The sequence below is a fragment of the Chrysochloris asiatica genome, unplaced genomic scaffold (genome assembly GCF_000296735.1).
Source record: "Chrysochloris asiatica unplaced genomic scaffold, ChrAsi1.0 scaffold00075, whole genome shotgun sequence".
NCBI classification, from domain to species: Eukaryota; Metazoa; Chordata; class Mammalia; order Afrosoricida; family Chrysochloridae; genus Chrysochloris; species Chrysochloris asiatica.
Window position 1 is genome coordinate 14338703 of NW_006408593.1, and position 27996 is coordinate 14366698.

At 43.3% G+C, this 27996-nt stretch overlaps 1 protein-coding gene across 1 annotated transcript in view; it reads left to right on the forward strand.

Moving 5' to 3' along the window:
- The window catches only part of PTPRJ (protein tyrosine phosphatase, receptor type, J), a 198864-nt gene extending 173231 nt beyond the window's left edge, over positions 1–25633 (forward strand). Inside the window, exons 5-21 of the mRNA XM_006865134.1 lie at positions 221–478; positions 4516–4785; positions 6029–6316; positions 8916–9047; positions 10564–10774; positions 10891–11015; positions 11513–11600; positions 12705–12746; positions 13250–13258; positions 13361–13448; positions 16211–16301; positions 16518–16591; positions 16691–16825; positions 19479–19598; positions 20657–20817; positions 21952–22087; positions 25475–25633. Coding sequence (XP_006865196.1) covers positions 221–478; positions 4516–4785; positions 6029–6316; positions 8916–9047; positions 10564–10774; positions 10891–11015; positions 11513–11600; positions 12705–12746; positions 13250–13258; positions 13361–13448; positions 16211–16301; positions 16518–16591; positions 16691–16825; positions 19479–19598; positions 20657–20817; positions 21952–22087; positions 25475–25633 — 2387 coding nt within the window. The remainder of the gene's footprint in view (positions 1–220; positions 479–4515; positions 4786–6028; positions 6317–8915; positions 9048–10563; positions 10775–10890; positions 11016–11512; positions 11601–12704; positions 12747–13249; positions 13259–13360; positions 13449–16210; positions 16302–16517; positions 16592–16690; positions 16826–19478; positions 19599–20656; positions 20818–21951; positions 22088–25474) is intronic.
- Positions 25634–27996: the final 2363 nt, after the last annotated feature.

Below are 27996 nucleotides of genomic sequence, written 5' to 3' on the forward strand. Positions count from 1 at the left end.
CCCGCGGAGCGGCTGGTAGTTTCGAACCGCTGACCTTAAGGTTCGCAGCCCGATTCGTAACCACTACGCTACCAGAGGGCTCCATTAATACAGAGAAGCAAAAAGAAAACAAGCAAACAAAGTCACCTGTAGGCCGCCAGCCAGCGATATCCACTTTGAAATAAGGTGGACTTTGTGACGCCTATTAATCGATTTCCTTTTGCTCCTTTCCTTGGCCCAGATTTCAGTGCAGTGTTTGACATCCACGTGGTGCGTGTTACCACAACTGAAATGCAGTTGGAGTGGCAGAGTACAGACAGTGCTTCCAGATACCTCTACCATTTAAATATACAGGCTGAAGTCAGCTCCAACGAAACGGTCAGCTACCAGAAAAAGATCAATCTGAGCGGTCTCATGCCGGGCACCCTATACAACATCACAATCACTCCGGAAGTGGGTGGTGTCCGCGGGATCTCCAGCTCCACTGTAGAATACACACGTAAGTCTCTTGGGTCACCATTCCAAGGGCGTGCTCTCTCTGATTTTCACTTGGCGGGCAGGAAGTAAGTTCAGTTGACCCTTGAATAACACAGGTTAGGGGCGCTGACTCCCTATGCGGTTGAAAAAACGGTATTGCACTGAACACCAGGAAAATACACAAGAACCACAAAAGATGACTTTTTCCTGTGATATGCAATTTACTGGATACGTGATGGCTCATGTGGGGATGAATAGCATCCCGGGGTGGTTAAAAAAATAAATCCATATGTAAGTGGACCCGTGCTGTCAAGCTTGTGTTGTTCAAGGGTCAACTGTTGGTTAAATGTTCAGATAAGGATTGATTCCATTTCTGGGGTCCAGGTTGAATTTGAAATGGCTTAATTGGAAAGCATTCATGGAGCACTGCTCTAGAACGGCTGGCTGTGAACTTGGCATCGTCTTTAGAAGCTGTAAGTCTTCCATTAATTCCTTGGGATACAGACTAGAAGAGAGTCATCTTACTCTGCTGGCATTGAACATAATTCCAGGGTGAGGGACTTAGCATGTAACTGTGATGGAAGTATTTTCCCAGTGTTGTTGGGTGCTGTTGAGTCATCTCTGACTCATAGTGACCCCATACACAACAGAACAAAACACTGCCTGGTTCTTTGCTATGGTCATAGTCATTACTAAGTTTGAGCCCCTGGGTCGGTCAGTCCATCTTGTTAGGGTCTTCCTCTTTTTTGCCAACTCTCCACTTTACCAAGCGTGATATGATGTCCTTCTCCAGAGACTGGTCCCTCTTTTTAATGTGTCCAAAGTATGAGAGATGAAGTCTTGTCATCCATGTTTCTAAGGAGCATGCTAGCTGTACTTCTTCCAACACAGATTTGTTTGTTCTTCTGGCAGCCCATGGTACTGTCGATATTCTTCTCCATCACCATAATTCATCATTTCTTCTTTGTTCCTCCTTAGTTTTGTCCACCTTTCACATGCATGTGAAGCATGAGTTGGGTCGGGCACACTTTAGTCCTCAGAGTGACATCTTTGCTCTTTAACACTTTAATGAGCAGATTTGCTCAATATAATACATCATTTGATTTCTTGCTTCTGGCTTCTTAGAGTGTTAATTATGGATTCAAATAAAATTGGTAGCATCAATCTTTTCTCTATTTACCATAATGTGATTTATTGAGAATTTTTGTTTCTTTTACATTGATTTATAATGCACAGTGAAGGCTATGTTCTTTGGTCTTCAGTAAATGCTTCAAATTCTCTTCGCTTTCAGCAAACACGATTGTGTCCTCTGCGTATAGCAGGTTTGTGATGATATTACCTCTAATCCCAGTGCTCCGTTCTTCAGGTAGTCCAGCTTCTTGGATTATTTGCTCAGCATATAGACTGAATAAATTTGGTGAAAGGATACAACTCTGACATACCTTTCCTGCTTTTAAACCACATGGTATCCCCTTGGACTGCTTCTTGATCTATTTTCAGGTTCCTCTTGAGCACAATTAAATGTTCTGGAATTTCCATCCGTAGCTTGTCATGATCCACACAGTCAGATGCCTTTGTATAATCAATAGCATTCAACTTTTAGCCAACCTCCATTGTACGTTAGCAATGGTATCTCTTATTGCTTGTCCTCTTCTGAATTGACCTTGAATTTCTGGCAGCTCCTTGTTAATATACTGTTGCAGTCATTATTTAAATATTCAGCAAATTTTTATTTATGTGTGATAGTAATACTATTGTTCAATTATTTCCACATTCCTTTGGTTCATCTTTATTTGTAATGGGCACAAATAGGATCCATTCCAACACTTTGGTCATGTAGTTAGCTCTCTTTCATATTTCTTTGCATAGGTGAGTGAGTGCTTTCAGTTTGTTGAAACATTTCATTGATATTCCATTAAATCCTGGTGATGGTTGGTGGTTATGTGCCGTGGAGTCAGTTCCAACTCATATTGACCCTGTACAGGGTTTAAAGCCTCATCTTTCTCCTGCAGAACAGCTGGTAATTTCGAACTGCTGACCCTGAGGTTAGCAACCTGATACTTAACCACGACGCTACCAGAGCTCAATTCCTAGAGACTTGTGTTTTGTGAATGCCTTCAGTGTAGCTTGTTGGATATTTTCCTTCAATACCATCAGTTCTTGAACAGATGCTACCTCCTGAAATAGTTGAATGTTAACTCAGTGTACTCCTTCTATCTTATGATGCTTCCTGTCTTGTTCAATATTTTGCCCATAGAATCCTTAAACATTTCAGGTTGTAGTTTCAGATTTTCCTTCATTCTTTCAGCTTGAGAAATGCTGAATGTGTTCTTCCCTTTGAAATTTTCTGTTCCATCATTTCTTCTAGTTGCTTTAGCTATTCTAGGTTCAAGAATCATTTTGATCTTTTTTTTTTTTTTTTCCTGTCTTTTTAGTGACCTTTCCTTTTGCTTTTTTCATATATGATGGTCTTGTATTATCCCACAACTCCTCTGGCCTTAATGCGTCACATCTGTTCTTGAGGTGGTCTCTAAGTTCAGGTGGGATGTACACAAGGTCATACTTTGGCTTTTGTGGACTTGTTTTAATTATCTGGAGCTTTAGCCCGAACTTGCATATGAGCAGTTGATGGTCTGTTTCATAGTTGGCTCCTGGCCTTGTTTTGGCTGATGATATTGAACTTCTCCATAATCTCGTTCCACAGATATGGTCAGTTTGATTCTTGTACATTCCATCTGGTGAGTTCCACATGTATAGTCACTGTCTATGTTGTTGAAAATGATATTTATTGGCAACGAATAAGTTGTTGGTCTTACAAACTTCTGGTATGCAATCTCCAATCTTATTTCTATCAACAAGGTTATACTTTCCAAGTACTGATTCTTCCTCTTTGTTTCCAACTTTCACATTTCAATCACCAATAATCACATTTCAGTCACCAGTAATCAATGCATCACATGTTTAATCAGTTTCCTACTGAGTAAGTGGGTAAAATTCTTCAGTTTCTTCTCTGGCTTTAGTGGTTGGTGTGTAAATTTGAATAATAGTTGTAATAACTGGTCTTCCTTGTTAGAGTAAAGTTATTAGCCTATCGCAGACAGTATTGTACGTCAAGACAGATCATGAAATGTTCTTTTTGATGATGACTGTGACACCATTTCTTTTCAGCTTATCATTTCCGGCATAGTAAATGATATGATTCTCTGATTCAAAATGACCAATACCGGTCTATTTCAGCTCATGAATTGTCTAGAATATTGATCTTCATGTGTTCCGTTTAATTTTTGATAACTTCCAGTTTTCCTAGATTGATACTTCGTATGTTCTACATTCTGATTATTAATGGATGTTTACAACTGTTTCTTCTCATTTTATACCATGCCTCATCAGCAAATGAAGATCCTGCCATGTTCCTCAGTCAGCTCTTCTTTGTGGAGGCAGGGCTTTCTTAGTTGGATTTTGAGTGCTTTCCAGCTTGAGGTGCTCATCTGCTGCCACCATTTCACTGCTCCTCATCTGGTTTTCAGGGGCCTAATCCCTCAGAAGTGGACCGCCTATTCCTTCTTCCTAGTTTGTTCTTAATCTAGACGATCCGCCGAAACCACCATGGGTGACCCTGATGGTATTTGAAACACTAGGGGCATAGCTTCCCCACAAAAACCACCACAGTATGTATGACATGCTGACAGGCATGTGGGTGTTTTTCCAACGTCTGACATAAATTTACTGTATAGATGAGCTAGCTGTTCATAATACCTTTTCAATGTATTTTTCTTATTTGATAATCCAATAAAAAAACAAAAAACAGGAAATTATATGTTGAAAATAACTTTTGAGTTAATCTCCATTACTCTTAAAAGAAACCTGAAAAACTTCCAATTCTTCTAAGCTGTCATCTCTACAAGTGTTTTCTGAATGTCTTGTTGGGAGCCTTTCCTTCTATGAAATAATAGTTTTGTTCATTCTTTCTCCAAAGGAGCCAGGCTGTTTTTGGATGCAGTAAATAAAACAGCCTTGGAAGCCAAGCTAATTCTCACTTCTTCTTTTTCTGAAATAAAGAGCCCAGCAATGTGTCCAACATTGAAATAAGTACCAACACCACAGCGGCAACTTTTAGCTGGCAGAACTTTGATAACGCCTCTGCTACGTACACGTACTCTCTCCATATTGATGGGAATGCCAGCAGCCCAATGGAAGTTATCACGGATGTTGGGATCACCAGTATGACAGTTACTGAGTTGATACCTGGCTCATCTTACACAGTGACGATCTTCTCACAGGTTGGGAATGTCACTAAGGGGACATCCAGCTCTGAGTCATTCTGTACAGGTGAGGAACCCTAGATGCTTTTGGCCTCCTTCTGTTCTATTCTGTTGACCTTGTGTATCCTGTAGTCATTGGCATTGAGCTCCCTGAGACTCTGTTGATCTCTTCATTTATTCATTCAACAAATATTTAATTGAGCACTTACTACATCTTAAAATGAAATGGACAAGTCTCCAACTTCTGGAAACTGATTCTTGTGGGAAGGACAGATAGTAAACAAGAGAGATAAGCAATTTATTGCATGATGATTAGTGGTAAGGAGAGGGGAGGAAAGCAGTAAAAGGGAAATGAAATGTTTCTCCAGGGCACTCAGTGAAGGCTTCAATAAACAAGGTGACTTTTGGGCAAAGACCATGCCGACATCAGGGCATAGAACATACCAGACTGAGGGAATAGTCAGTGCAAAGGTCCTGACGCTGGAGCAGGACTGCTGCGTTGGAGGAAGAGCGCGAGGTCATGGTGGCGGGAGTGGAACCACCAGAGAAAGAGGATGAAGGGTAGGAACTGAGACAGAGCGGTAATGGGTAGGGGTATGCATAATGTTGGGCCTTGAAGTTTATAGTGTATCAGTGTAAAAGTCATTGTTAAACAACGGGATAAAGTGGTCATTTGTTACCACAGAATTAAGAAGTGAATCCACACCCTAAGCTTCCACTGATTTGCAGAATGAGACAGTATTAACCATACCAGGTAAAGCAGGATGGTTGACAGGCCTGGAATGAGATGATGCAGGTGAAGGAGTGGGTAGCACTCACAGAATGACCGTGCTTCTGCTCAGGGGTCCAGCATCCTGCTTGACTGACATCGTTATTTCATTTCATCCTCAAATAGCCTGCTGTGTGGGCTCAGAACTGCTAGGTGGTGGTGGGTGCTATCCAGTTGGTTCCGATTCATGGCCCCCCAGGTGTGCAGAGTAGAGCTGTGCTCCTTAGGGGTCTCAAGGCGATGGCTTTCTGGAAGCAGATCATCCGACCTGTCTTCCAAGGCGCCTTCGGGTGGGTTCACAGCACCAATCTTTCTGCTGGTAGTTGAGTGCTTAACCTGTTGCACCACCAAAGGAACTCCTTGACCCAAGGCCACACAGCTATGTGTTACTCGATTCAGGGTCAGCCTCTGCCTCCTCCTTCCCCATGCCGCATACCTGCCTCCTCATCACTAATGAGCTGGGAGTCCTCCGCTCCCCTGTTTCGGTGTTTGTAAAAGCAAATATTCCAGAAGCTCACACTGTGTTGTGCTTGCTGTGTAGATGCTGCACCGGTGGGCTTCCACTGTGAGATGGTCCCCAAAAAACCCACCTTGCTTCTCACCTATGCCTGTCCTCCCGGCACCAATGCTGGCTTCAAGCTGGAGGTCAGCAATGGAGCCTGGGAGCACGAGTTGGACCTGGAGAGCTGCACTTTGGAGAACACCACCATTTACAGGAAAGAGGTCATGTATTTGAATTTTTCTACCTCGTACAACATCATCATGACCACCTTGTCCTGTGGAAATAGTTCATCCCCTGCCCAGAACATCTGCACCACTGGCATCACAGGTAGGCACCAGACCAGAAGAGCAGTCACATGGCATTGTGGGTACCCCAGCGTGATGATGACAAATGTGGCCTTGAAATCAGTTTGTTTTTCCTTTCTTTAATCTGCCTCCAGAGTCCTGGTGTGAGGCTGTGGGTTAATGTTCTGGACTGCAAAGTCGTTTTGAACTGCAAGGTCGGTGTTTCAGGCTCACCAACTGCTGCTTGGAAACCCTATACAGGTGGCTATGGGTTGGAACTGACTCGACGTCACTTAACAACAATATTCCCCCAGCTATTTATTATCTTTATTTAGTTAATATATTGTTGTTAAGTGCCATCGAGTCGATTCCGACCCATAGTTCAACCAAGGTTGGTTGAAGTACCGACCTTACAGTTGAAACAACTTTGCAGTCTGCCGCAGTAGCCCACAATATTGATAGGAATATTTGTTTTTATTGGCACAGAATGGCAACTTGCTCCATAGGAGTCTGAAAAAGCAGAGTAAGAAGAAAGTAATTTTTATATTTCAGAAGGATCCTTGACTTTGCAGACTGATTCTTTGCCACATATTCTTTTAAGTATATGCTAAAAAATGTTAAAAGAACATGTTTAGAGAAATGTTCAAACATATGCAAAAATGGAGGATCGTGTAATGAAACCCACTGTCCACCAACGCCCAGTAGAACGAGTAACAGCAGTGGGCCAGTCACATTTCATTTGTATCTTTTCCTCCTTTTTCTCTCCTTACTGAAGCACTTTGAAACCAATCCCAGTCATTATAGCATTTTATTTGTAAACATTCCCGTATGTATTGCTCCAAGGCGGTGATTGTCTTCTAGTGACACTGTATCTCCAAGGACTTGAATGGAGTCTGGAGACTTTTTCTTTCCCCTTTTACAGGTAACAGCATTACTTATAAAATTGCACTTTAAAATATGGTATTAATTTTTTAATATGATAAGATGTTTGATCTAGATTCCGATTTTTTCTGGAAGCCACCAAGCTGTTGGGCAGTAGCCAAATGCATTAACCATATGCACTGCTCAGAAGTCCAATAGCTGATGGAAAATTTGGGAGCCCATGTAAGGAAACCTCAGTTAAGGCTGCTTGCAGTTAGACTTGAGGACAGTGCCCCTAAGTGGCCACTCTGGGCAGTTCCTTGAGTAATGCGAGCTGCATAGAATTAGGAGACATTCATTAAAAAAAAAAGAAAGGAAGAAAGAAAGAAGGAAGGAAGGAAAGAAAGAGCTGAGATTAATGTGAATAACGCGTCAGTGAACTCAATATTGTCATTTCAACATGTGACTATATACAACATTGAACCACAAGCAGGGACTTGTTTCTGAAGCTGAGCAGGGGGTGGTAGCAGTTAGAAGCCCCCAGCTACTCTGTAGGAGACAGCTGTGGCAGTCTGCTTCTGTAAAGATTTACAGCCTCAGAAAGCCCATGGATTTTGCCAGTAGTGGGATTTTTTTGATTTTGAAGTCTTTGAAATTCATGGGAAAATGGAATTGAAAGATAGCTTGGAAAAGAAGAAGGGTCGCACCAATCACAAAGGCATCCACTGAGTGCTCCACTGGGAACTTTTCTGGCTCTGGGAAGAGGGCTGGTCGGGTTTCTCTTGGTGGCATTTTAATCCAGCTCCAGCAAAATGGGGACTTCATGCACGAGAGCAGAGTTTGATTCTCGGCCAGTGTACCTCATGTACAGTCACTTACTGGGATGTCAGTGGAGGCTCTGAGCAGGTTTTAGAGGTACTTTTAGAGTAGGCAGTCTGCTTCCGAAAATCAGTGAGTGGATCACAAGGCTCCATCCCATAATCAGTTCGTTGTAGGATGATTTGGGACTAGGCAGTGTTTCATTGAATTGATTTCATTGTGCATGGAGTGGCCATGAATTGGGGCTGGCTTCACGGCAGCTCACAACAGCACAGCCGGAGTGCGGCCGGGCCCCAGGAACCTGTGTGCTCTCTCCTTCTCTGGTCTTTGCTGCCTTGGGCAGCTGTGCCATCAGCTTCTCTTCTCCGGTGTGAAGTCCATGTGATGGGCAGGCATCTGCTCACAGCTCCCCACCACACAGTCTCTCTCCTTCTCCTGCTTTCAGTCTCTCTCCTTCTCCTGGCCCATCTTGGGTCTGGTGGGACTAACTCAAACCTAAACCAAACCCAATGCTGTCAAGTTGATTGTGACTCCTAGTGAGCCGTGGGACAGTGTGGGACTATCCCATAGGATTTCTGAGGCTGTCAGTCTTAACAGGAGCAGACCACCTCACCTGCCCATGGAGAGAATGGTGGGTTCAAACCCACCATTGCTTAAGCCATTGCATACCAGGGCTCCTCTGGAGAGGCTAACAGGAAGTTACCTTGCACAAAGAAGGCAGCCAGGAGCCCACCCCGAGGATGTGGTTGTGACTTGGGCAGGCTCCCAGAGGATCCACCATCTCTTTTCCCCGATTGGGCTCCTCCCTGGCCCCCACTTTGCTTCTGGATTTGCTGTGCACGAGCCCAGCACATCACAAACAGAAGACGGGTGATTTGAAGGAGAGCATGGGAGCAGATTCCCTCCTGAGTAATCTTGCTTTTTACTGTCAGGTGACCATGTTTTGTTCTGCTTTGTTTCAGACCCCCCTCCTCCAGATGGATCCCCTAACATCACGCTGGTCAGTCACAATTCAGTAAAGGTCAAGTTCAGTGGGTTTGAAGCCAGCCACGGGCCCATCAAAGGCTACGCTGTCATCCTCACCACTGGGAAAGGTAAAGGAGGGTCACACAGGGTAGCCAGTCAGTGTTGCTGATGACCAGCTGCCATTTCTGTGCCCACCGAGGCACATTGATGATACAAATACTTGGCTCTCTTTTACCCTATAGCCCACATTTTGACCTCAGACCTGGAGAGTTCTGGTTCGGCAGTCTTTTAGTGTAAAAGTCTAGAAGAGCAAGTATTTTCAGCTTTGTAGAACAAATGCTATGTTGCAGTTCTTCAACTCTGTATTGTCACATGAAAGCAGGCATACCGAGGGCTGTCGAGTCAGTTCCGATTCATGGTGACCTCGTGTGTGCAGAGTAGAAATGCACTCTAAAGGGTCATCCTAACTGTGACCTTTGGAAGGAGTTTGCCAGGCCTTTCTCCCGCAGTACTGCCGGCTGGGTTCAAACTGCCAGCCTTTATTTTAGAAGCCAACAAAGCAGCCACAGGCAGCCCATGAAGAACAATCCAGCTTTACTTACCAAAACCTTACTCTTTGACAACACAGGCTCTTTTAGGTGACAGAATATTAACCTTCACCAGCCTCTCTCTCTCTTATCCCCAGAGGGGATGACTTTCTCTTGAAAGGAAGTAGCAGTAGAAGGTTTGCATTTATTGGTGTGACGTACAAAGATCCTCCCTGAGAGAAGAAGTAGATCAAAGGCGGCCTTTTGTTAATGGTCCCATTACGTTGTTTGACATCTTTGACAGCTGCATGGGGGTGCCCCTCACAAGACCAAGGCCTAAAGTGTCACATTTTATTGTTTTGAGAGGTTATCTAAAAGAAATGAGAATGAGGGCAGTGCCTCCCATGCCATCTAGTCTTCATCAAGGATGAGACCACATCTGCTGACAGATGTGGGGACCCTGGCAGATGAGGAATTGGCAGGGGTCATGACAACTTCAAACAGCACTGCTAAGATCTCTCTCTTCCTGTCTTCTTATTTTGGGTCTGTTTCTATCTCTTGGCCATTTTGCTGCTCAGACATTTTGCTGAATGAGATTCCTATGCCTTCATTTCCTCATCTATGAAATGGGGAGAATAAACCTAGCAGAAATGTTGATGATTCGAACTCACCCTGAGGTGCCTCAGAAAACAGAGCTGGCAATCACCTCCTGAAAGGTCACAGCCGTGAAAAGCCTGTTTTTTCACAGAGCAGTTAACTGTACACACACGAGGTCGCCATGAGTGGGAATTGGCTTGACGGTGACAAAACACCATAGCAGGTTTCTGTGATGAGATTATGGTGAGGATGTGCCAGGCAGAGAGCACACTTTGAGAGGTGGTCTCTAGTATTAGTCCCCAGTGTCCATGTTATTGTCATATGTGTTGGGGCTTCAATCACTGCCATCATCTTCCGAGTTAAAAAAATTTTTTTTAAGAGACGGTTGTTATTATTCTTATCCCACAGTGTCAGGATAATTCTTTATAAGTATCTGATAATGCATCTTACGACACATAGGACTTTAAATCACTGTCTGCCATCGCTTCCTTGTAATTTTATTTTTCTGTGCCTCTCTTAGCTGAGCACCCATCAGTCGATGTCTTGAAATATAATTATGAAGATTTCAAAAACGGGGCTTCGGATACGTATGTGACATACCTCATAAAAACAGATGAGAAGAGACATTCTCAGGGCTTGCCTGAAGTGGTGAAATATGAAATTGATGTTGGGAATGAATCAACCACGTGTGGCTATTTCAACGGAAAGTTGGAACCTCTTGGCTCCTATCGGTAATGACTTTGGTTCTTGCTCTTTCGGGGGCTGAGTGTAGTGAGCCTGAAGCTCTATGTGGGCTGGGGCATTGGGTATGTCTCAGCTGCCTCTTTTGTCTGTCTGTCTCCTCTAGGGCTAGTGTGGCTGGTTTCACCAACATTACCTTTAACCCTCAAAACCACGGACTCATAGATGGAACTCAGAGCTACGTGACCTTCAGTAACTATTCAGAGGTGGTTTCCTTGCCTCAGGATCCAGGTAGAGGAAAAATGGCAGTGGCCTATGCGGTTTAGTGGGTTTTTGTTGACATTGTGTCTACAGAAAGTGTTGGGTCAGGATGATTGGTGTGCCAGACTCTCCCCCTTAGAAGCTGACATGTGACTTGCTGCCTCCCCTGAGGCCACTGACTGAACCCTCTTTGCTAATACTATTAATTTCTGGATGCCTGTTGATTGCTAATCTTAAAAAATGATTCACTCTTTTTATTTCCATATGGTCACTTGTGTGCCTGTGTTCCAGACACACCTGTGAATTCTGGTGCATAGAATCCTGGGCTGGTCGTTCGAGCTGCCTGTGGTCCATGTTCCGTGAAATCCTGGGCTGGTTGTTCGAGCTCTCTGTGGTCTATGGTCCGTAGAATCTTGGGCCGGTTGTTTGTGCGGCCTGTGGTCCATGGTTCCTGGGATCCTGGGCTGGTTGTTTGAGCTTCCTGTGTGAATACCTCGTGAAGTACTTCCTGTTTGGACTTTTCTCAGGTGTCATCTGTGGAGCAGTGTTTGGCTGTATCTTTGGTGCCTTGGTTATTGTCGCTGTGGGAGGCTTCATCTTCTGGAGAAAGAAGAGGTGATTGAAGACTACTTACATAGAATAATAATAATAAAATAATAATTTACAAAAACAACCCATGCTGCTGAGTTCCTTCCTACTCATGGTGACCCCATGTGTGTCAGAGTAGAACTGTACTCCCCAAGTCTTTCTTTCGAGACATCACTGGTTGGGTGTAAGCCACCAACCTTTTGATTAGCAGTCATTGGAATTAAATGTTTCCATCCCCCCAGAAACTCTTATGTTAACAATAATACCCTACTGTTTCAGGAAGCTTTTTGAAAAATTATTATTTAAGATTTTAAACATTCCCCAAAGTGTAAGCAGTAGTATGTTGTTGTTAACAACTGTTGAGTCAGTTCCAACTCACAGTGACCCTGTATAGGGTTTCCAAGGAGTGACTGGTGGGTTTGACCCATTGATGTTGTGGTTAGCACCCCTGTGCTTATCTTGCATTGCCACACCGGGGCTCTAAGCAAAGTATGTTGTGGTTGTTGTTAAGTGCCATCAAGTTGGTTTTGATTCCTAGAGACTGTGTATAGAGTTTCTGATGCTGTAAATCTTTGCAGGAGCAGAAAGCTTCATCTTCCTCTCTTGGAGTGACTGTGGGCTTGAACTACTAACTAACCTTGTGGTTCACAGTGCAGTGTTGATCCTACAGAGCCACTGTGTTCCCCAAGCAATAGTATAAGGAGTCTCTATTGCCATTACATATAGAAATTAAACAGCACACTATTAAACTGCCAGTGGGTCACGGAAGAACTCAAAAGAGAAATCACACCTTTCCTAGAGTCAAATGAAAATGAAGACAGAGCAATACCCAAACTTACAGGTTGCAGTGAAGGCGGTACTCTGAGGGAAACTCATAGCAATAAATGACTATGTGAAAAAAGAAGAAAGACTTCAACTCATTAGCCTAACTTGACAACTTGAACTAGAAAGAGAAGAATAAGCTAAGCCTAAGCCTACAGAAGAAAGGAAATAACAATGATGAGGGTGGAAGTAACGTAATAAGTAATTTAGAGCAGAAACAAATGTTCATATATATATATAATGTTTGTGAAGGGATGAAAGCACTAAAGTCACCTTTTTTAATCTGATGGACCTTTTTCTTTTCTACAGGAAAGATGCAAAGAACAATGAAGTTTCCTTTTCTCAAATTAAGTAAGTCTCTAGGAGAGCTCTGTTTTGAGATATTGAATCCCCCAATCTGGGTAGTGACTGGAGAAGTGTTGATGGAACTTGCTGACGTTTGTCTTGATTGACACATTTAACCGTAATATCTGGAAGCTGTTGCTCTGTTATCCTGCAAGGAATTAATATTTTGTTAGTTTCTGGAAGCTATTTTCCTTGCCATTTCCTACTGACAAATGCATATTTTGTGATGGGGTTTTAATTGTTAATAAAAGAGTTATCAAGATCTAGAGGGATATATCAAGGGACTTACTTAACATAAAATCTGTTAGTTATATATCTCCATCTAGAAATCAAATCTCATTCATATCAGTGTTTTGTAAAGAATACAAAATTACACTGACGTTTGTTGCCCTACCCCCAAATTATACTCTGGGTTTTGTTCTTTTGGGAAGATGTTTACTATTGTCTCCAGAGTCATGAATGAGTCGATCTTTCTAATGGTTTGTTTTCTTTTTCCTTCTATGATAAAGACCTAAAAAGTGAGTAAAACTTATATATGTTTTTGCAACTTGTATTTTTCTATTTTGATGTGAACCTTATTGACTGCCAAAAAATTCTCACAAATGATTTTGTTTTTGTAGATCCAAGTTAATCAAAGTGGAGAATTTTGAGGCCTACTTTAAGAAACAGCAAGCTGACTCCAACTGTGGCTTTGCTGAAGAATATGAAGTAAGTGGCTATCACTAATATGCTCTTAGTTGTTTTATCGTATGGTTTCCTTGAGAGTTGGAAAATCTCCCATTTTGGTTTTACTGTTGAAGTTCTGAGTAGGGGATAAGAGGCCTGGTGGAGGGGGGACAGACACTTGCATGTCTCCCTGGGAGCAGTTCCACTAGGGTCACTGTGACTGTGTGCTTGTTGAGTCGGTTCTGACTCACAGACCAGAGTAGAAGTGCTCCATAGGGCTCTCAGGGTCGTGACCTTTCAGAAGCCGATCACCAGACTGGTCTTCCAAGGGGCCTCTGAGTGAGTGTGAATCATCACTCTTCCTGGTACCTAAGCAGAACACCTAAGCAGTTGTGCTACCTAGGAAATCGACTTCTAGTGGAGTGTGGGCTTAATCTTTCTGGTATCTGAAGGTTATCCAGAGAGTATGTTGTCAAATGCCATCAAGTCAGTTCTGACCCATACTGACCCTGTATAGGGTTTCCGAGGAGCAAGCAGCTGGTGAGCTTGAACCGCCGACCTTGCAGTTCAAACGGCTTTGTAGTCTGGCACATTAACCCACCGCGCCACACCAGGACTCCTCCAGAGAGTATAGAAACGGGGAATTCATGTGATGGGTACTATGAAGTCAAATAATTAGGAAGCTATAAGAGCTGGAAATAAACCGGGGTTGGCTGTGTGGTTCTGACTGTCTGTGGGGTTGGTGTTAACCCATGTATTTCATGAATCCCTGTGGGAGGTGCTCCATGGCCTGTTTCTGCCAATCTTTCCATCACAAGCTCTCCCCCTGGCCAGTACAAGAATAGCCCCGCTCAGAATCAACTGTGTATAAACACTCATCCTTCATGTAGTGTCTCTGCAGTGACATCTTTCTCTTTATTAATATTCTCCTTACCACTGCTGGAGTCCTGGTGTGGTGCTGTGGGTTAATGTGCTGGACTGCAAAGTCGGTTTGAACCTCAGGGTCGGGAGTCGAAGCTCACCAGCTGCTCCTTGGAAACCCTATACAGTCTCTATGAATCAGAACTGACTCAACAGCGCACAACAACGACAGGCAACACGTACCACTTGTGTTAGTTTTCTACGGCTTCTGTGACACATTACTACATATCTGGTGCCTTAAAACAGCAGAAGCTTCTTTCATAGTTCTGGAGGTCAGAAGGCCGGAAATGAAAGTGTTGGCAGGAACTTGTTCTCTGGGAAGGCGCTAGGAAAGAATCCTTCTTTGCCTCTCGCAGCGTGTGCTAGTTTCTAGCATTCCTTGATTGTTCGCTTCATATGGCTGTCTCGTCTTATCTCTGTGACTGTCCTGCGTGTTTCTTTAAAGAACACCTGGCAGTGGATTTAGGATCCACCCAGATAGGATCATGTATCAAGATCTTAATTATATCTACAAAGACACTTTTCCAACCAAAGTTCTGGGAGTTAAGCCATGGGTATATCTTTTGCGGCGGAGGGTTGGGGTGGGGTGGTGGGGTGCGGCGCACCATTCAGAACAGACCTCAAACACTACCTCTTCCATGCCCTTCTCTCTGGTCCTGTTAGAGGATTTCATTTCTGTGTCCTCACAGAAATGAAAGCCTTGTTTCATATCTGACATGTGGCTTGCTACCAATATTCAGAATTTGTTTAAACCTCTCTTGTAAGTGGTGGTGGTGTGCCGTGGAGTCAGTTCCAACTCATAGCGACCTTGCACAGGGTTTCCGAGGCTGTAAATACTTATGGGAGCAGAAAGCCTCATCTTTCTCCTGCGGAACAGCTGGTAGTTTCAAACTTTGGGGCTAACCTTGTGGTTAGCAGCCCAATTCGTAACCACCACACAACCGGAGCTCCTTTCTCTTGTAGTAACATTAGTTATTTCTCTCTGTCATCTCCCTGCCCGTTCAGGTCCCAGATTGTAGGCTTCTTGAAGGGAAATATTGTCCTTTTTTTAAAGTAGTTTATTTATGAGTGAAAATATGTATACGCAAAACATACACCGCTTCATTTTCTACATGTGTAATTCAGTGACAGTGGTTTAATTCCTCAAGCTGTCCCAACTTTCTCAACAACCTGTCCAAACTACTGCACCGCCGTCAACCCAGACTCACCACCCCCACCAGCTTCTCATTTCTCCTTTTGAGTTATTGTTGTCAATTTGAACACATATAGATAATTCTTTCTGAGTATCATGATTAGTGCAAATATTCCTTTGTAATTAGAACAGACTATTATTTGGTTCAAAGATGACTTCAAGGGGATTGTTTTGGTTCAAAGAGATTTCCTCAGGATAATAGTTTAAGGGGGAGTTGTCATCTTTAACAGCTCCAGAAATTCTAGACTCTATGAAAATTTTAAATTCAATTCTATACCCCCCCTCCCCCCCAGTCATGATCCTTCTCTAGACTCCTTGAGCTAAATGTTGAGCGATGGTAAGTGGGCACCATCCAGTTCATCTGGGCTCATGGCAAAGGAGGCAGTTGTTCCTGGAGGCACTCAGATACACATTGCATTTCCTCCAGCAATTCCCGACCCTCCTTCTTCCCCTGTTATTCCCAGAGAATGAAGACCGACTCTGCCTTGGATAGCAGCTCTGAGATGTTTATGAGCCCATGCACTACACAACAAGCTAATACTTAGTTTGGTAGGACAGAAACATCAAAATAAATGTTAGGTCAAATGACTGGAATACCCTATAAAGCCAATTTTCTCCTAACTGCAGCATTTCACTTGTTCTGTGGTGGTCTCCTATGCCACGACTAAATGAATGACTCCTTTGTTTTCAGGACCTGAAACTTGTTGGAATCAGTCAGCCTAAATATGCAGCAGAACTGGCTGAAAATCGAGGGAAGAATCGCTATAACAACGTCTTGCCCTGTAAGTTTCTGTCTCCACGCACTCTCCTTGTTCTTCCCTGTAGTAACCATCACGTCTCTAACAGTAGAAATGGAGCATGAGCTTGTAGCTGTGAAACATAAAGCAGTGCATCTTTAAGATGTGATTTTTTTCTTTCATATTTCGCTTTTCCTCTCTCTTGGGTGCAACTTTTCCACACTGTTTGCTTCTAATGAGCTTTTGTTTCTTACATTACAGATGATATTTCTCGAGTCAAGCTTTCGGTCCAGATCCATTCAACTGATGATTACATTAATGCAAACTACATGCCTGTAAGTGGGGCGGTGCCCCCAAAGGACTTGTTTGTCCTCGTGAGTCCTTAGAGCTCCGTTTTATTTTTTGGGTTAATATGTATTGCTTTCTGTTTTCAGGGTTACCATTCCAAGAAAGAGTTTATTGCCACGCAAGGACCTTTACCCAACACTCTGAAAGATTTTTGGCGTATGGTTTGGGAGAAAAATGTCTATGCCATTGTTATGTTAACCAAATGTGTTGAACAAGGAAGGGTAAGTACCTTAAAGTACTTATATATATATATATAAAAGCAAATAAAATAAAAATAAAACTAAAACCCTACAAAGAACTCTCTGAAACTTTTCCACCTCTATTCATAGAAACTTATTTTCTCTATCTCCCATTGTTGTTGTTGTTGTTGTTAAGTGCTGTCGAGTCGGTTCTGACCCATAGCGACCCTGTACAGGGTTTCCGAGGGTATAAATCTTTACAGGAGTAGAAAGCCTCATCTTTCTCCCGCAGAGCGGCTGGTAGTTTCGAACCGCTGACCTTAAGGTTCGCAGCCCGATTCGTAACCACTACGCTACCAGAGCTCCCATAAAGCAGTTAAAAAAACAAACTAAATCCAAAGCAAAGCTGTTTTGTTATTGCCTTTCCTTGTAGACAAGTAACACTCATTTAAATGTTGCAGTTGGATTGATTAACTACCAAGAATTGGGTTAGCATAGTGGGAAAATTCTCACGTTTGGAGCAAGAAAGTGCTGTTCATGATTCAGCTCTGCCCCAATCTATCAGCTGTGTGAGCATACCCAAGCCCATCTTTTGTCTAAGGCACCAGCTGCTTAGTCTGTGACAGGAGAGATTCAGCCAACTTGGTGATTTTCAAACTTGAGTTTTCAGCAGTGGGCCCTTTCTGAAACAAAGTCTTAGACTTATTCCCGGATCAGTCTCAGCCAACTTTTCTGCCTCTGTGAAGGCCTGGAATCCCCTTCTGGTAATCAAGTTCCGTGTTTCCATAAATGGGTGGAAGAAAATTTGAAATCACATGATACCTTCAAGAATTCTGGGCCAGAGGAATGGGGCCCAACATTGCTTAGTGACTTTTTTTTCATGGGAGGTACAGGATAGGAGGCCCTTCCTGAAACCTGAAGCCAGAACCTAGTGATTCTTTCATATCTTTAATATGTACCAGAATCACTTGGAGGGTGGTTTCCCCTCTGAGCCTCTAATTCAGAGTGTTTGGCGTGGAGCCTAAGAATAGCGTTGATGACAATCCCAGACAATGCTGTTGGTGTCGGTCTGGGGTCCGTACTTGGAACAGCACTGTCATAAGTGACAGTGAGAACCTATCAGGCCTCATTTCCTGTAATGCTCTTTATTTCGCCTTAATTGAGCAGATGTTTATTGAACACTAAGTATGTTCCTGTGCTAGGGATGCTATGTAAGAATGAGGGAAAGATAACAAAGAATAGTAAGAGATGGTTCCTCTCTCCATGTTGCCTGTGAACAGAAAGTGTTAGGTTCTGCACTTCCTTTGTGCAGCTGTATAGAAATAAAAGGCCGTTGCTTTATGAATGCAAAGCCACTTTATGGTGCTGTTGAACTAAGAGTTTAGCACATGGAAGATGCTCATAAATATCTGCTAAATTACAGTGATGTGGTGGAATGAATGGAAAACATGATGAATTTAAATGGGCCACTTTCAGAATCTCAGTGGCTGCAACTGATGCTGGATGAAAGGAGAAGGGAACTGGCATCTATTCTGGAGGGCTTTTATATATTTCGTACAATACATATGGAGTCCTGGTCTGGCGCTGTGGGTTAATGCAGTGGACCGCAAGGTCGCTTTGAACTGCAAAGACAGCGGTTAAAATTTACCAGCTGTACCTAGGAAGCCCTATCACAGGGTTGCTATGAGTTGGAACCGACTTGAAGGCACTTAAAACAACAACTCTACATATACTAGCTCTTCCCCTCAACAACCTTGAAGTTCCCATTTTATAGATGGGGAAACTGAGATTCAGAGAGTTTACGAACTTGCCTGTAAGGTAGAACAAAAATCCAGACTATAGGAATCTGAGCTGAGCTGCGAATCAGCCAGTGTGTGCCCAAGCCACTATGAGTCCTTTCTGGGAAGAGTGGTCCAGACATGGGGACCATTTATATATACAGATTCATGGGCCAAAGTCAGGCATTGATTTTAAAAACAAAACAAGTCTGTCCAGGGAAGTCAGGTCATTGAGTCCGGTTTGAGAACTGCTGTAATAGAGAACACATTTCTGGATGTTGTGTGGTCTCTTTGTTTAAAACAAACAAACAAAAAAACTTTAAAGGTCATTTGCCAAATGAGGGTTAAGATACTATCACAGAACTGCAACGTTCTTTATTTCTATTCATACCTGTGCACCAACTTTACCAAAATCAAAGTTCCCCAACATGCAGTTTGATTGCCTTTATTGGTGTTTGTGCAGGTAATGATTGTAGTGAGTGTGTGTCTGAAAAGGGTGGGAATGTTCTTACATCTTCTTGTTGCTGGGAGTCATGGACCAATCCGCTAACAGTTGTGGAGTGGCTGCTAAGAGACCAAGTGGGGCTGGGTCACAGGTGAAGGGGCAGCTGCTCTACTCTGAATGTAAATTGGCATCCATGCAAAAATGCCAGCCCAGTGTTGTCAGATCTTCTTCTTTTACCAGAGAAGCTAGAAATCTGGAATGTTTAAATGAAAAATCTATTAGTTAAAAAAAGAACTAGAAACAAAACAAAACACAACATAAATGAAAACCAAGAACAGTTTTAAGGGCCACGCAGAAACAAGCTAACGAACGGATTCAGCCGCTGTTCAGGATTCGGTCTGTCCTGTGAAGTTTGCTTGTCTGGTAAATGGTGCCATCTGTGTCTTTGAGTGAAGCTGTAATTTTGTTTTAGACCAAATGTGAGGAGTACTGGCCCTCCAAGCAGTCTCAGGACTATGGGGACACAACTGTGATGATGACATCAGAAATTGTTCTTCCAGAATGGACCATCCGAGATTTCACAGTCAAAAATGTAAGTAAGAGGCCAAATATGGATAAATCGCGTACGTTGTCGGTTGCTGTTGGGTCAGTTCTGAGTCCTGGCAACCCCATGTGTTACGGAGTAGAACTGTATTCTGTAGGCTTTATGAGTCTGTTCACCTGGACTTTATTCCACGGTGCTGCTGAGTGGTTTGAACTGCTACACCATCTGCACTACCCAAAGCCCCAAACCCACTGCCATCAAATCACTTCTGACTTATCCTGACCCCAAAAGGAGCAGATGCCTTCACCTTTCTCCCATGGAGCCACTGGTGACTTTGAACCACTCACCTTGTGCTTAGCAGCCCAGTGCTTATCCTACAGTACCACCAGGGACCTTAAATCTCTGATATAATTTTGGGGTGATACATTCTTTATGCAATGGAAGAAGATTTCTGTTTTCTGCACAGAATGAAATAATGCATACCTTCCTACACCTGCCTTTCTGATGTGGCACTGGATTGCTAACAGCAAGGTCAACGGTTCAAACCCACCAGCTGCTTCTCAGAAACCCTGAGTCGAAACTGACTTAATGGCACTTAACAACAACCACCTACACCTCAAGACAGGCCCTTAGCTGTACTTTCTTGAGGGGAATTTCCTAAGTTCTTCCTGAATAAGCACCACCTTAAAACCGTGGTGCTCATGCCATCTCCACTGCATACCAAGGACTTTCGGCTTATTGGTGGCAAATGTGGCATGAGGAGTGGCCATTTGCTTTGAAGGGAATTTATGATAACAGTAACATTAAGTGAATTTCTGGGCATGTGAATATGACCCCCCCCCCCTTCTTCCTAAAAGTTGCTAAAACAAGTGCGGGTGAGTTGTGTAGGTAGTCTAGGAAATCAAGTCTGAGCCCTTCTTGTGCTTTTTATGAGGGGCTGGACTACAGAGGCAGGTAGTTCCTTTAGATGGGCATGGCACTGCCAGCTGTATGCTGGTGTTGAGTTGCTTAGCTGACTCTCATCTCTCCTGTGCACATCGCGTGTCTTTGATGTGTTGGCAGCCTCCTCTCTGAATTGCACCCCTACCCCTGTCCTTGGCTTCTAGGTTCAGACCAGTGAGAGCCATCCTCTGCGACAGTTCCATTTTACCTCCTGGCCAGACCACGGCGTTCCTGACACCACAGACCTGCTCATCAACTTCCGGCACCTAGTTCGTGACTACATGAAGCAGAGTGCTCCTGAGTCACCCATTCTGGTGCATTGCAGGTGTGTATGCAGATGACATTCTGTGTGTGAGGAGGTTGGAGAGGAGGGTGCTTGGGCTTTTGAACATGTATGTATTTCTGAATACTTTAGAAGAGCAAGGAAAATGAGGGAGGGAACTCAGTAGGCACTTATAATTCAAGAAAAGTAGCAATAAAGGAAGGCGGCGGGGGTTGTGTTGCTTCGGTGGTAGAATTACCCCTTCCATGTGAGAGATCTAGGTTTAATACCAGGCCAAGGCACCACAACCCTATCCGTCAGTGGCGGCTTCCATGTTGCTATGAAACCAAACAGGTTTCAACAGAGATTCTAGGCTAAGATAGATTAGGAAGAAAATCCTGGTGACCTACTTCCAAAAACCAGGCAATGAGAACCCTACGTATCACAATGGTTCAGTCTGCAACCGATTATGGAGATGCTACTGCATCCCATTTCATTGTGCACGGGGTTGCCATACGCACGGGGCTGACCTACCATCAGTGAGCAGCAACAGCATGGATAAGGGACCATGGACTTGCTCTCTACACCCTGAGATTCTGGAGAGAGGGCCTATAGGCCAGGTACTTGATTTTGAACATCATTTTATTGGAACCCATTCACTTACTTACACATAATCTATTATTGATTTCTTGTTACAATGGCAGAGTCGAGTAGTTAAGACAGAGACTATATGGTCTAAAAAGGCAAAAAGTATTTACTCTGTAGCCAACTCCTGCTGGAGAACAATCAGGAGTTAGCTTTAAAGCAGAAGGAATCCATTTAGGACAGAAGGAAGGAGAGGCTATCTTGACTGGAACTGAGGATCAAGAGGCTCTAGGGAAATGTCATCTTTGTGGCATTTGACACAATGATAGTTTGACCTATGGGTACCAGTCCCAAGTCAGTGCTTCTCAGGAGCTGAGGTGAGTCTTTCCAATTAAGCAAATGAGCATTGTCCTCAAAGATCTTGCAGTGTAGTGTGAGGGGAGGAGATCAGGATGCCTTACACGTGGCCTTCATGGAGTTTTTCATTGGAGAGGGACCCACCACCTGTTGTCCTTGGTTTAGGAAGGGAGAAGTGGAGCTGCACTGGGGAAAGCTGGGAGGTTTGTGATCCATGCAGCCTGCTGTGACCTGCTGGCTTCCTCTGTCTTTCAGTGCTGGGGTCGGAAGGACAGGCACTTTCATTGCCATTGACCGTCTTATCTACCAGATGGAGAATGAGAACCCTGTGGATGTGTACGGGATTGTGTATGACCTTCGGATGCACAGGCCTTTAATGGTGCAAACAGAGGTGAGGCTGAGACCTGTGTCCAGCAGTCCCACCCATGTTCAAGAGGTTGCACTGTGTGTCACCCTTATGTTAAAATATTTCATCTTCTAGAACTTTCTGACTCTTGATTATGAGATAATACTAGATTTCCTTTCTAGACCTTGAATTGACTTGGGATTGAATTATTTTATACATTGAGACACTACTGGCTCAGCGGTCAAATTCTTGTTGTCAGTATGGGAAACATGGGGGCCAGTGCACCTCATGTGAAGGCTTGTTATGTAGCTATGATGCCGAACAGATTTCAGCAAAGCTTTTAGACAAAGACAGAGTAGAAAGAAAGGTCTGGTGATCGGCTTCTGAACATCAGCTAGTGAAAACCCTGTGGATTGTTGCTGTCCGATCCACAACCAGTCATGGGGATGGTGGATGGCACAGGACCAGGCTGTGTTTCATTCCATTGTATGTAGGGTTGCCATCAGTGGGGGCTGATTTAACTGCAGCCAACAACCCCAACTGCATCCAGAGGCATAGTAACCTCAGTAATGAAGCAACAAACCAAGACCCCGGGTCTTTAATTTGCTGCCACTGGCTCACCAAATAATTTTATCAAGTCTCTGAATTTTGATTTCCCAGTTTAAACTTATGAAATTGGCATTTCTCCTCTTTTTTTCTGGAGTCCTGGTGTGGCACTGTGGGGTAATGCACTGGACCACAAGGTCAGTTTGAACCACAAGGTTGGTGGTTCAAACTCACCAGCCGCTCCTTGGAAACCTTGTATAGGGTCTCTATGAGTCAGAACTGACTCAACAGTACTTAACAACAACAACTCTTTGTTTCTAAGATCTGACCATCCTGAAAATAAGTGAATGAAACAGATTGACCAACCATTGACCAACACAAATACAGCAGTGTATCCGCAACCAGCCTAAAGGGTCTAAGGTGAATCTTCATAAGTACAGAACCATTTGAGAAAATGCATGCTTACTATCCACACAGTCATCTGTGTAAAGCCATTGGACTTGGCCTTTCCGGAAACGTCCCTGATGAACACTGTTTTTGAGCATGCTTTTTACAGAATATGTTGGGAGGTAGCCTTCCACAAAGCTGTAGGGGTGAATGCACATTGATGAGGATGAGAACAGAATAAAACATTTCCATTAGAGAACTCTATGAGTATGTGTGGTGTTTCTGAGTCTGAGTCTAGCAGAGAACCCTCTAGAGATGTGAGTACATTGTGGGGTTTGGGGTGGGCGCAGGGTTATGGTGGGAAGACCAACACCTCTGGCATTAGAGGAGTGGGTTTGTTTCTTCTTCTAATTATAGAGAGTAGTGTTTCTCCAAGGAGTCCTAGTGATGCAGTGCTTAAAGCTTGACTGCGAACCATAAGTTTGGCAGTTTGAACCCACCAGCTGTTCTGCGGGGGAACGCTGTGGTAGTCTGCTTCTGTAGCGATTTACAGCCTTAGAAACCCTCGGGGACAGTTCTACTCAGTCCTCCAGGGGCGACATGACTTGGAATCAACTTGATGGCAATGGGCTTTGTGAGAGTGCTTCTCAGGTTTTGATTATCTTTTGAGCCACACAAAAATCACATTTATTGTTGTTGTTAGGTGCCATCAAGTTATACTGACTCATAGTGACTCTGCATAGCATGATATCCTTCGCCAGCAGCTGGTTTCTCCTGACAATATGTCCGAAGTATGAGAGACGAAGTTTAGCCATCCTGGCCTCCAAGGAGCACTCTGGCTGCACTTCTTCCAGCACAGATCTGTTGGTTCTATGGGCAGCCCATGGCACTTTCAATACACATAGTTGCCTACAGATTCTGTCTCCTCCCTTTTTTAGCTCTGAAAGTAATACTTGTTCATATGCTGGCCCAGGACTGGGCAGTGCTTTGTTCTGGTGTGCATAGGGTCGCTGTGAGTCGGTACCAACTCGATGGCACCTAACAACAACAACAACTTGTTCATATGAAAGAAATTTAGCAATGTAGGACTCCATAGAGTATGTATTTTTCCCTTTTTCTTCCACTGTCCCACTCCCGAGAAAGAACTCATGTGTACAGTTCACCATATATCCTCATAGGACTCTTTGTGTCTGTTTGTAGAAACACACACACACCAATACATACAGAGTATTTGCAAAATCGGACCCTATTTTGTTATATAACTGGGCCCTGTGATTTTTCTCTCTTGCAGTATCAGGGATATATTCCTGGGTTGGCATGTGTTCCTTTTTCCTCCTTTTTTTTTTTTTTTATTTATACAAAAGATTCTAGGGTTTATTAATCTTCTGGTGAAAAATCCACAGTCATCGTAGATCAAGTCACAGCAGAATCTCTATTCCTCCTTTTTTCCAGCACCAACATTGACCTCTGCAGTCCCCCTGCCTTTTCTTCATTCTGTTTTTGCATTCTATGAGCTGTTTTCTTGAGGCTTGTTTTCTCCTCATACAGACCGTGTCTTGCAAGTCTGTTTGAGTTCATTTTTCTTTACATAATCCAAGACATATGTAATCCAAGCCTTGCTACCATCAAAATGGGTTCTGAATCCAAACACAAAGATGACATCTGGTTTTGTCTTATACACTTTGGCAAGTTTTTCCTGATTTTCTGTCTTAGGTGCTGTTGCCGTCTCTGCGTGAAGGACATTAATGACCATTTGTTTTTGCTGAAGTCATTGGGTGGTCATCAATTTACTCTGTCATTCATGATGGTGGCAGATTCTCAGGCATCCGGGGAGGCTTTCTTTTTCCTTTTTGTAGCTATCTGCAGATCCTGATTTGCCGTTGTTGTTGTGAAGTGCCATCAAGTCACTTCTGACTTATAGCGCCCTGTATAGGGTTTCCGAGAAGCAGCTGGTGGGTTTGAACAGCTGACCTTGTGGTTAAAACTGACCTTACTTATTGTAAGTGTGGTTACTTGCTTACTCTACAGCGTCATACCAAGTCTCCCAACTCTGTGCAATTCACTCCCACTCTTGAGAATTGCAATTCACTTCTTACCCTGCATGATCTTCATTAGCCAAATAAATTTGTCAGACTTTTTATTGTTTGAATGTGGGTTAGCATTTCCCCCCCTCTAAATGCTCCCTTTTTTCTCTCCTTGGGGCGAGAAGGTGGTGAATACTCTCTCTGGTTCAGAAAGCTGAGCCTTTGACTAGGTTACTATTTCGTTATGAGCTCTTGGAGGGGCTCTTCCCCAGAACATTACTGCCTTATGACATCTTATGCCGTAGGTTGGGTTCAAGTGGAAACGAAATATCACCTGGAGGATTTCCAGGGAAAGAGTATTTACTGCTGGCTGGCTGGGGATGGGGTCAGGGTCGGGATCTGTCAGAAACTTGGCTTTGTGTGTTCGACTCTGGGGTCCATGCTTATTTAATTGTCTCTTTCCTTATTCCATCAGGACCAGTACATTTTCCTCAATCAGTGTGTTTTGGATATTATCCGATCCCAGAAGGACTCAAAGGTAGACCTCATCTATCAGAACACAACTGCAATGACAATCTATGAAAACCTTGCACCAGTGCCCACATTTGGAAAGACAAATGGTTACATTGCCTGATTCCCAAGGAAAACCTTCCTGGAGTTAACCAGACCGACACACCCATGGCAAAGGAAAATGCCCTGCTGTTGACATGTTTCTATATGTCTGCTATCTTAAATCTTTGTTCTGTTGTGTTCCAACTAATTTCGAGGGTATTGAAGCTGCACATAGATGACGTGACCATTGTGAAGTTGGCTAGCAGGGGCTGTGGATGGGTGGTATGTGGTCAGCCAATTCCTGATTACCAAGGGGATGAGTTCTTTTTTTTTTTTTTTAGTTTTGTTTTGTTTGTTTGTTTTTTTTCTTGAGGATTATGGAAAACCAGGAAAAGTGAGCTGTAACTTTGTTTTGTTTTCTTTTTCAAAACAGGTTCTTTTTACAAAAGACTATTTTATATGATTCACATGCTAAAGCCAGGATTGTGTTGGGTTGAATATATTTTAAGTATCAGAGGTCTATTTTTACCTACTGTATCTTGGAGTTGAGTGGAGGGAAAATACATAGTTGTGGATGATTATCATGTCGGGAGGGGTGTGTGGTGCCTCTCCCACATGCGTTTTCTATTTGAACATGTGCCTTTTCTGAATTATGCTTCCACAGGCAAAACTCAGTAGATATCTATATTTTTGTATTGAATCTCATAATTGGAAGATATGGAATATTTAAACAGTAGTTTAGGATCCAAGGTTCCACCTTCTTGGTGACATTCCTGTTCTTGTTTGGTTCGAGGAGGTCTCTGTTCCCCTTTGCCCCTGTTTACTTGTGCTTCATTTTTTCCTTCCCCATTTCCCTTCTACTTTTCCCCCAAAGACTCTTCAGAGGACAACAGTTTCAGCCCATAGGTTGGATTAGAGAGGAAACAAAATACCACCTGGAGAATTTCCAGGGAATGACCAGGAACCCGATGGTGACAGAACTACTTTTCTTGGCCCTCTTTTCTTCTCCTTTTTCTCCTTTTTGTTTTGGTAAGAAGGATTATTTAAAGGTGCAATATGTGACGTAGTGAATCACGATGCTCTAGGTTTTTAGTAACGTTTTACTCAGGTTGGCGATTTATGTGTGTCTGTGTGTTTCTGTGTGTGTGTGTTTTTAAAAATGTGGCAATTTGTGAACAGTTCAGTGTGAAAACAGTGTCAAAGTAGCCCCTTTCCCCCCAAGATCCACTGGCTTTAGTCTCTCTCTGCAGTGACACCTATTGGTATCTGCTGTCTATATAAATACTTAAGTATATGTGTGTGTGTGTGTGTATATATATATATATATGTAAGTAAGTATATATATATATATATATATACTATCAAAATCAGTCATTTGTAGGAATCAGAATTGAGGTGTACAAACTTTGAATTTGTATCAAGGATGTAATTATTATTTTTAAAACCTCTTTTCACTATACTGCTGCTGTAATTACTTTGATTTAAAAAAAAAATGTAGATTAATCCTTTTTTTTGTGGGGGGGAGGGCACTTCAGGTGTACATCCACCAAGAATTCCAGAGTTTATGTGGATTTATTTTACTGGTACATAATCTGTAGATTTCTCAAGGCATTAACATGAAAGGATTTGTTTCTTTTTATTGTACATTGTGGCTCAGGTGATAATTTTGAAGATGTTATGAGTTTATCCTCCAACAAGCAATGAAGTATATCAGGACTTAATGAAGGAATATTCTAGTCCCTGTAGTCCTGTGGCTGTTTCCACAGTAATAAATCCTGCTGTAAACTTAGGACAAAAGTGTCCTAGTGAAGATGGGGGCAGGGTCTTCTTTGAGTCCCCTGGTCACTGTTGGTCTGTGGGAACCAACCTTCGGATGCTGCCACGTTCCTCACCTCACTGGCACTTTGATAACTGGGCATGTAAATGGGTATTTTAGGGCTATAAAGGGTGTGAACCACAGCGGACGTACAGCCCTCAATGCTGTGTCGAGGTTTAGAGCTTTACATCACTTGTCTCCCTTTCCCTTTGAGGTACTGAATGGATGGAGAGATGGTAGAGTGTTCCATGGTATTGGGGAAAACCTTACTTCCCAAGTGGAAATTGCACTTTTTTTTTTCTTTTTTCTGAATCCTTGGCTTTCTTGGTAGCAAGCAGCTCATTTGTTATTAGGCCATTGAAGGACTGACCTGACCAAGCTCAACTTTCGAGGAGACTTTGGCTCTCTAGGTGTGAATTGGGAGCCACGCTGTCCCTAGAGTGGAGAGGAAGACTGAATTCGGCCTACTGCAGATCTCAGAGAGGGCCGTGACTTTTTCAGCGATCTTGGGGGCCTCACCCCTCCCTACCCCAGTTTGTTTATCTGGAAACCATTGGGAAGGGCATGGAAGTATCAGATCCTGTGGAGACGCTCAGCCCGGCCACCTGTCTGCCCCGGAGATGGGGAAT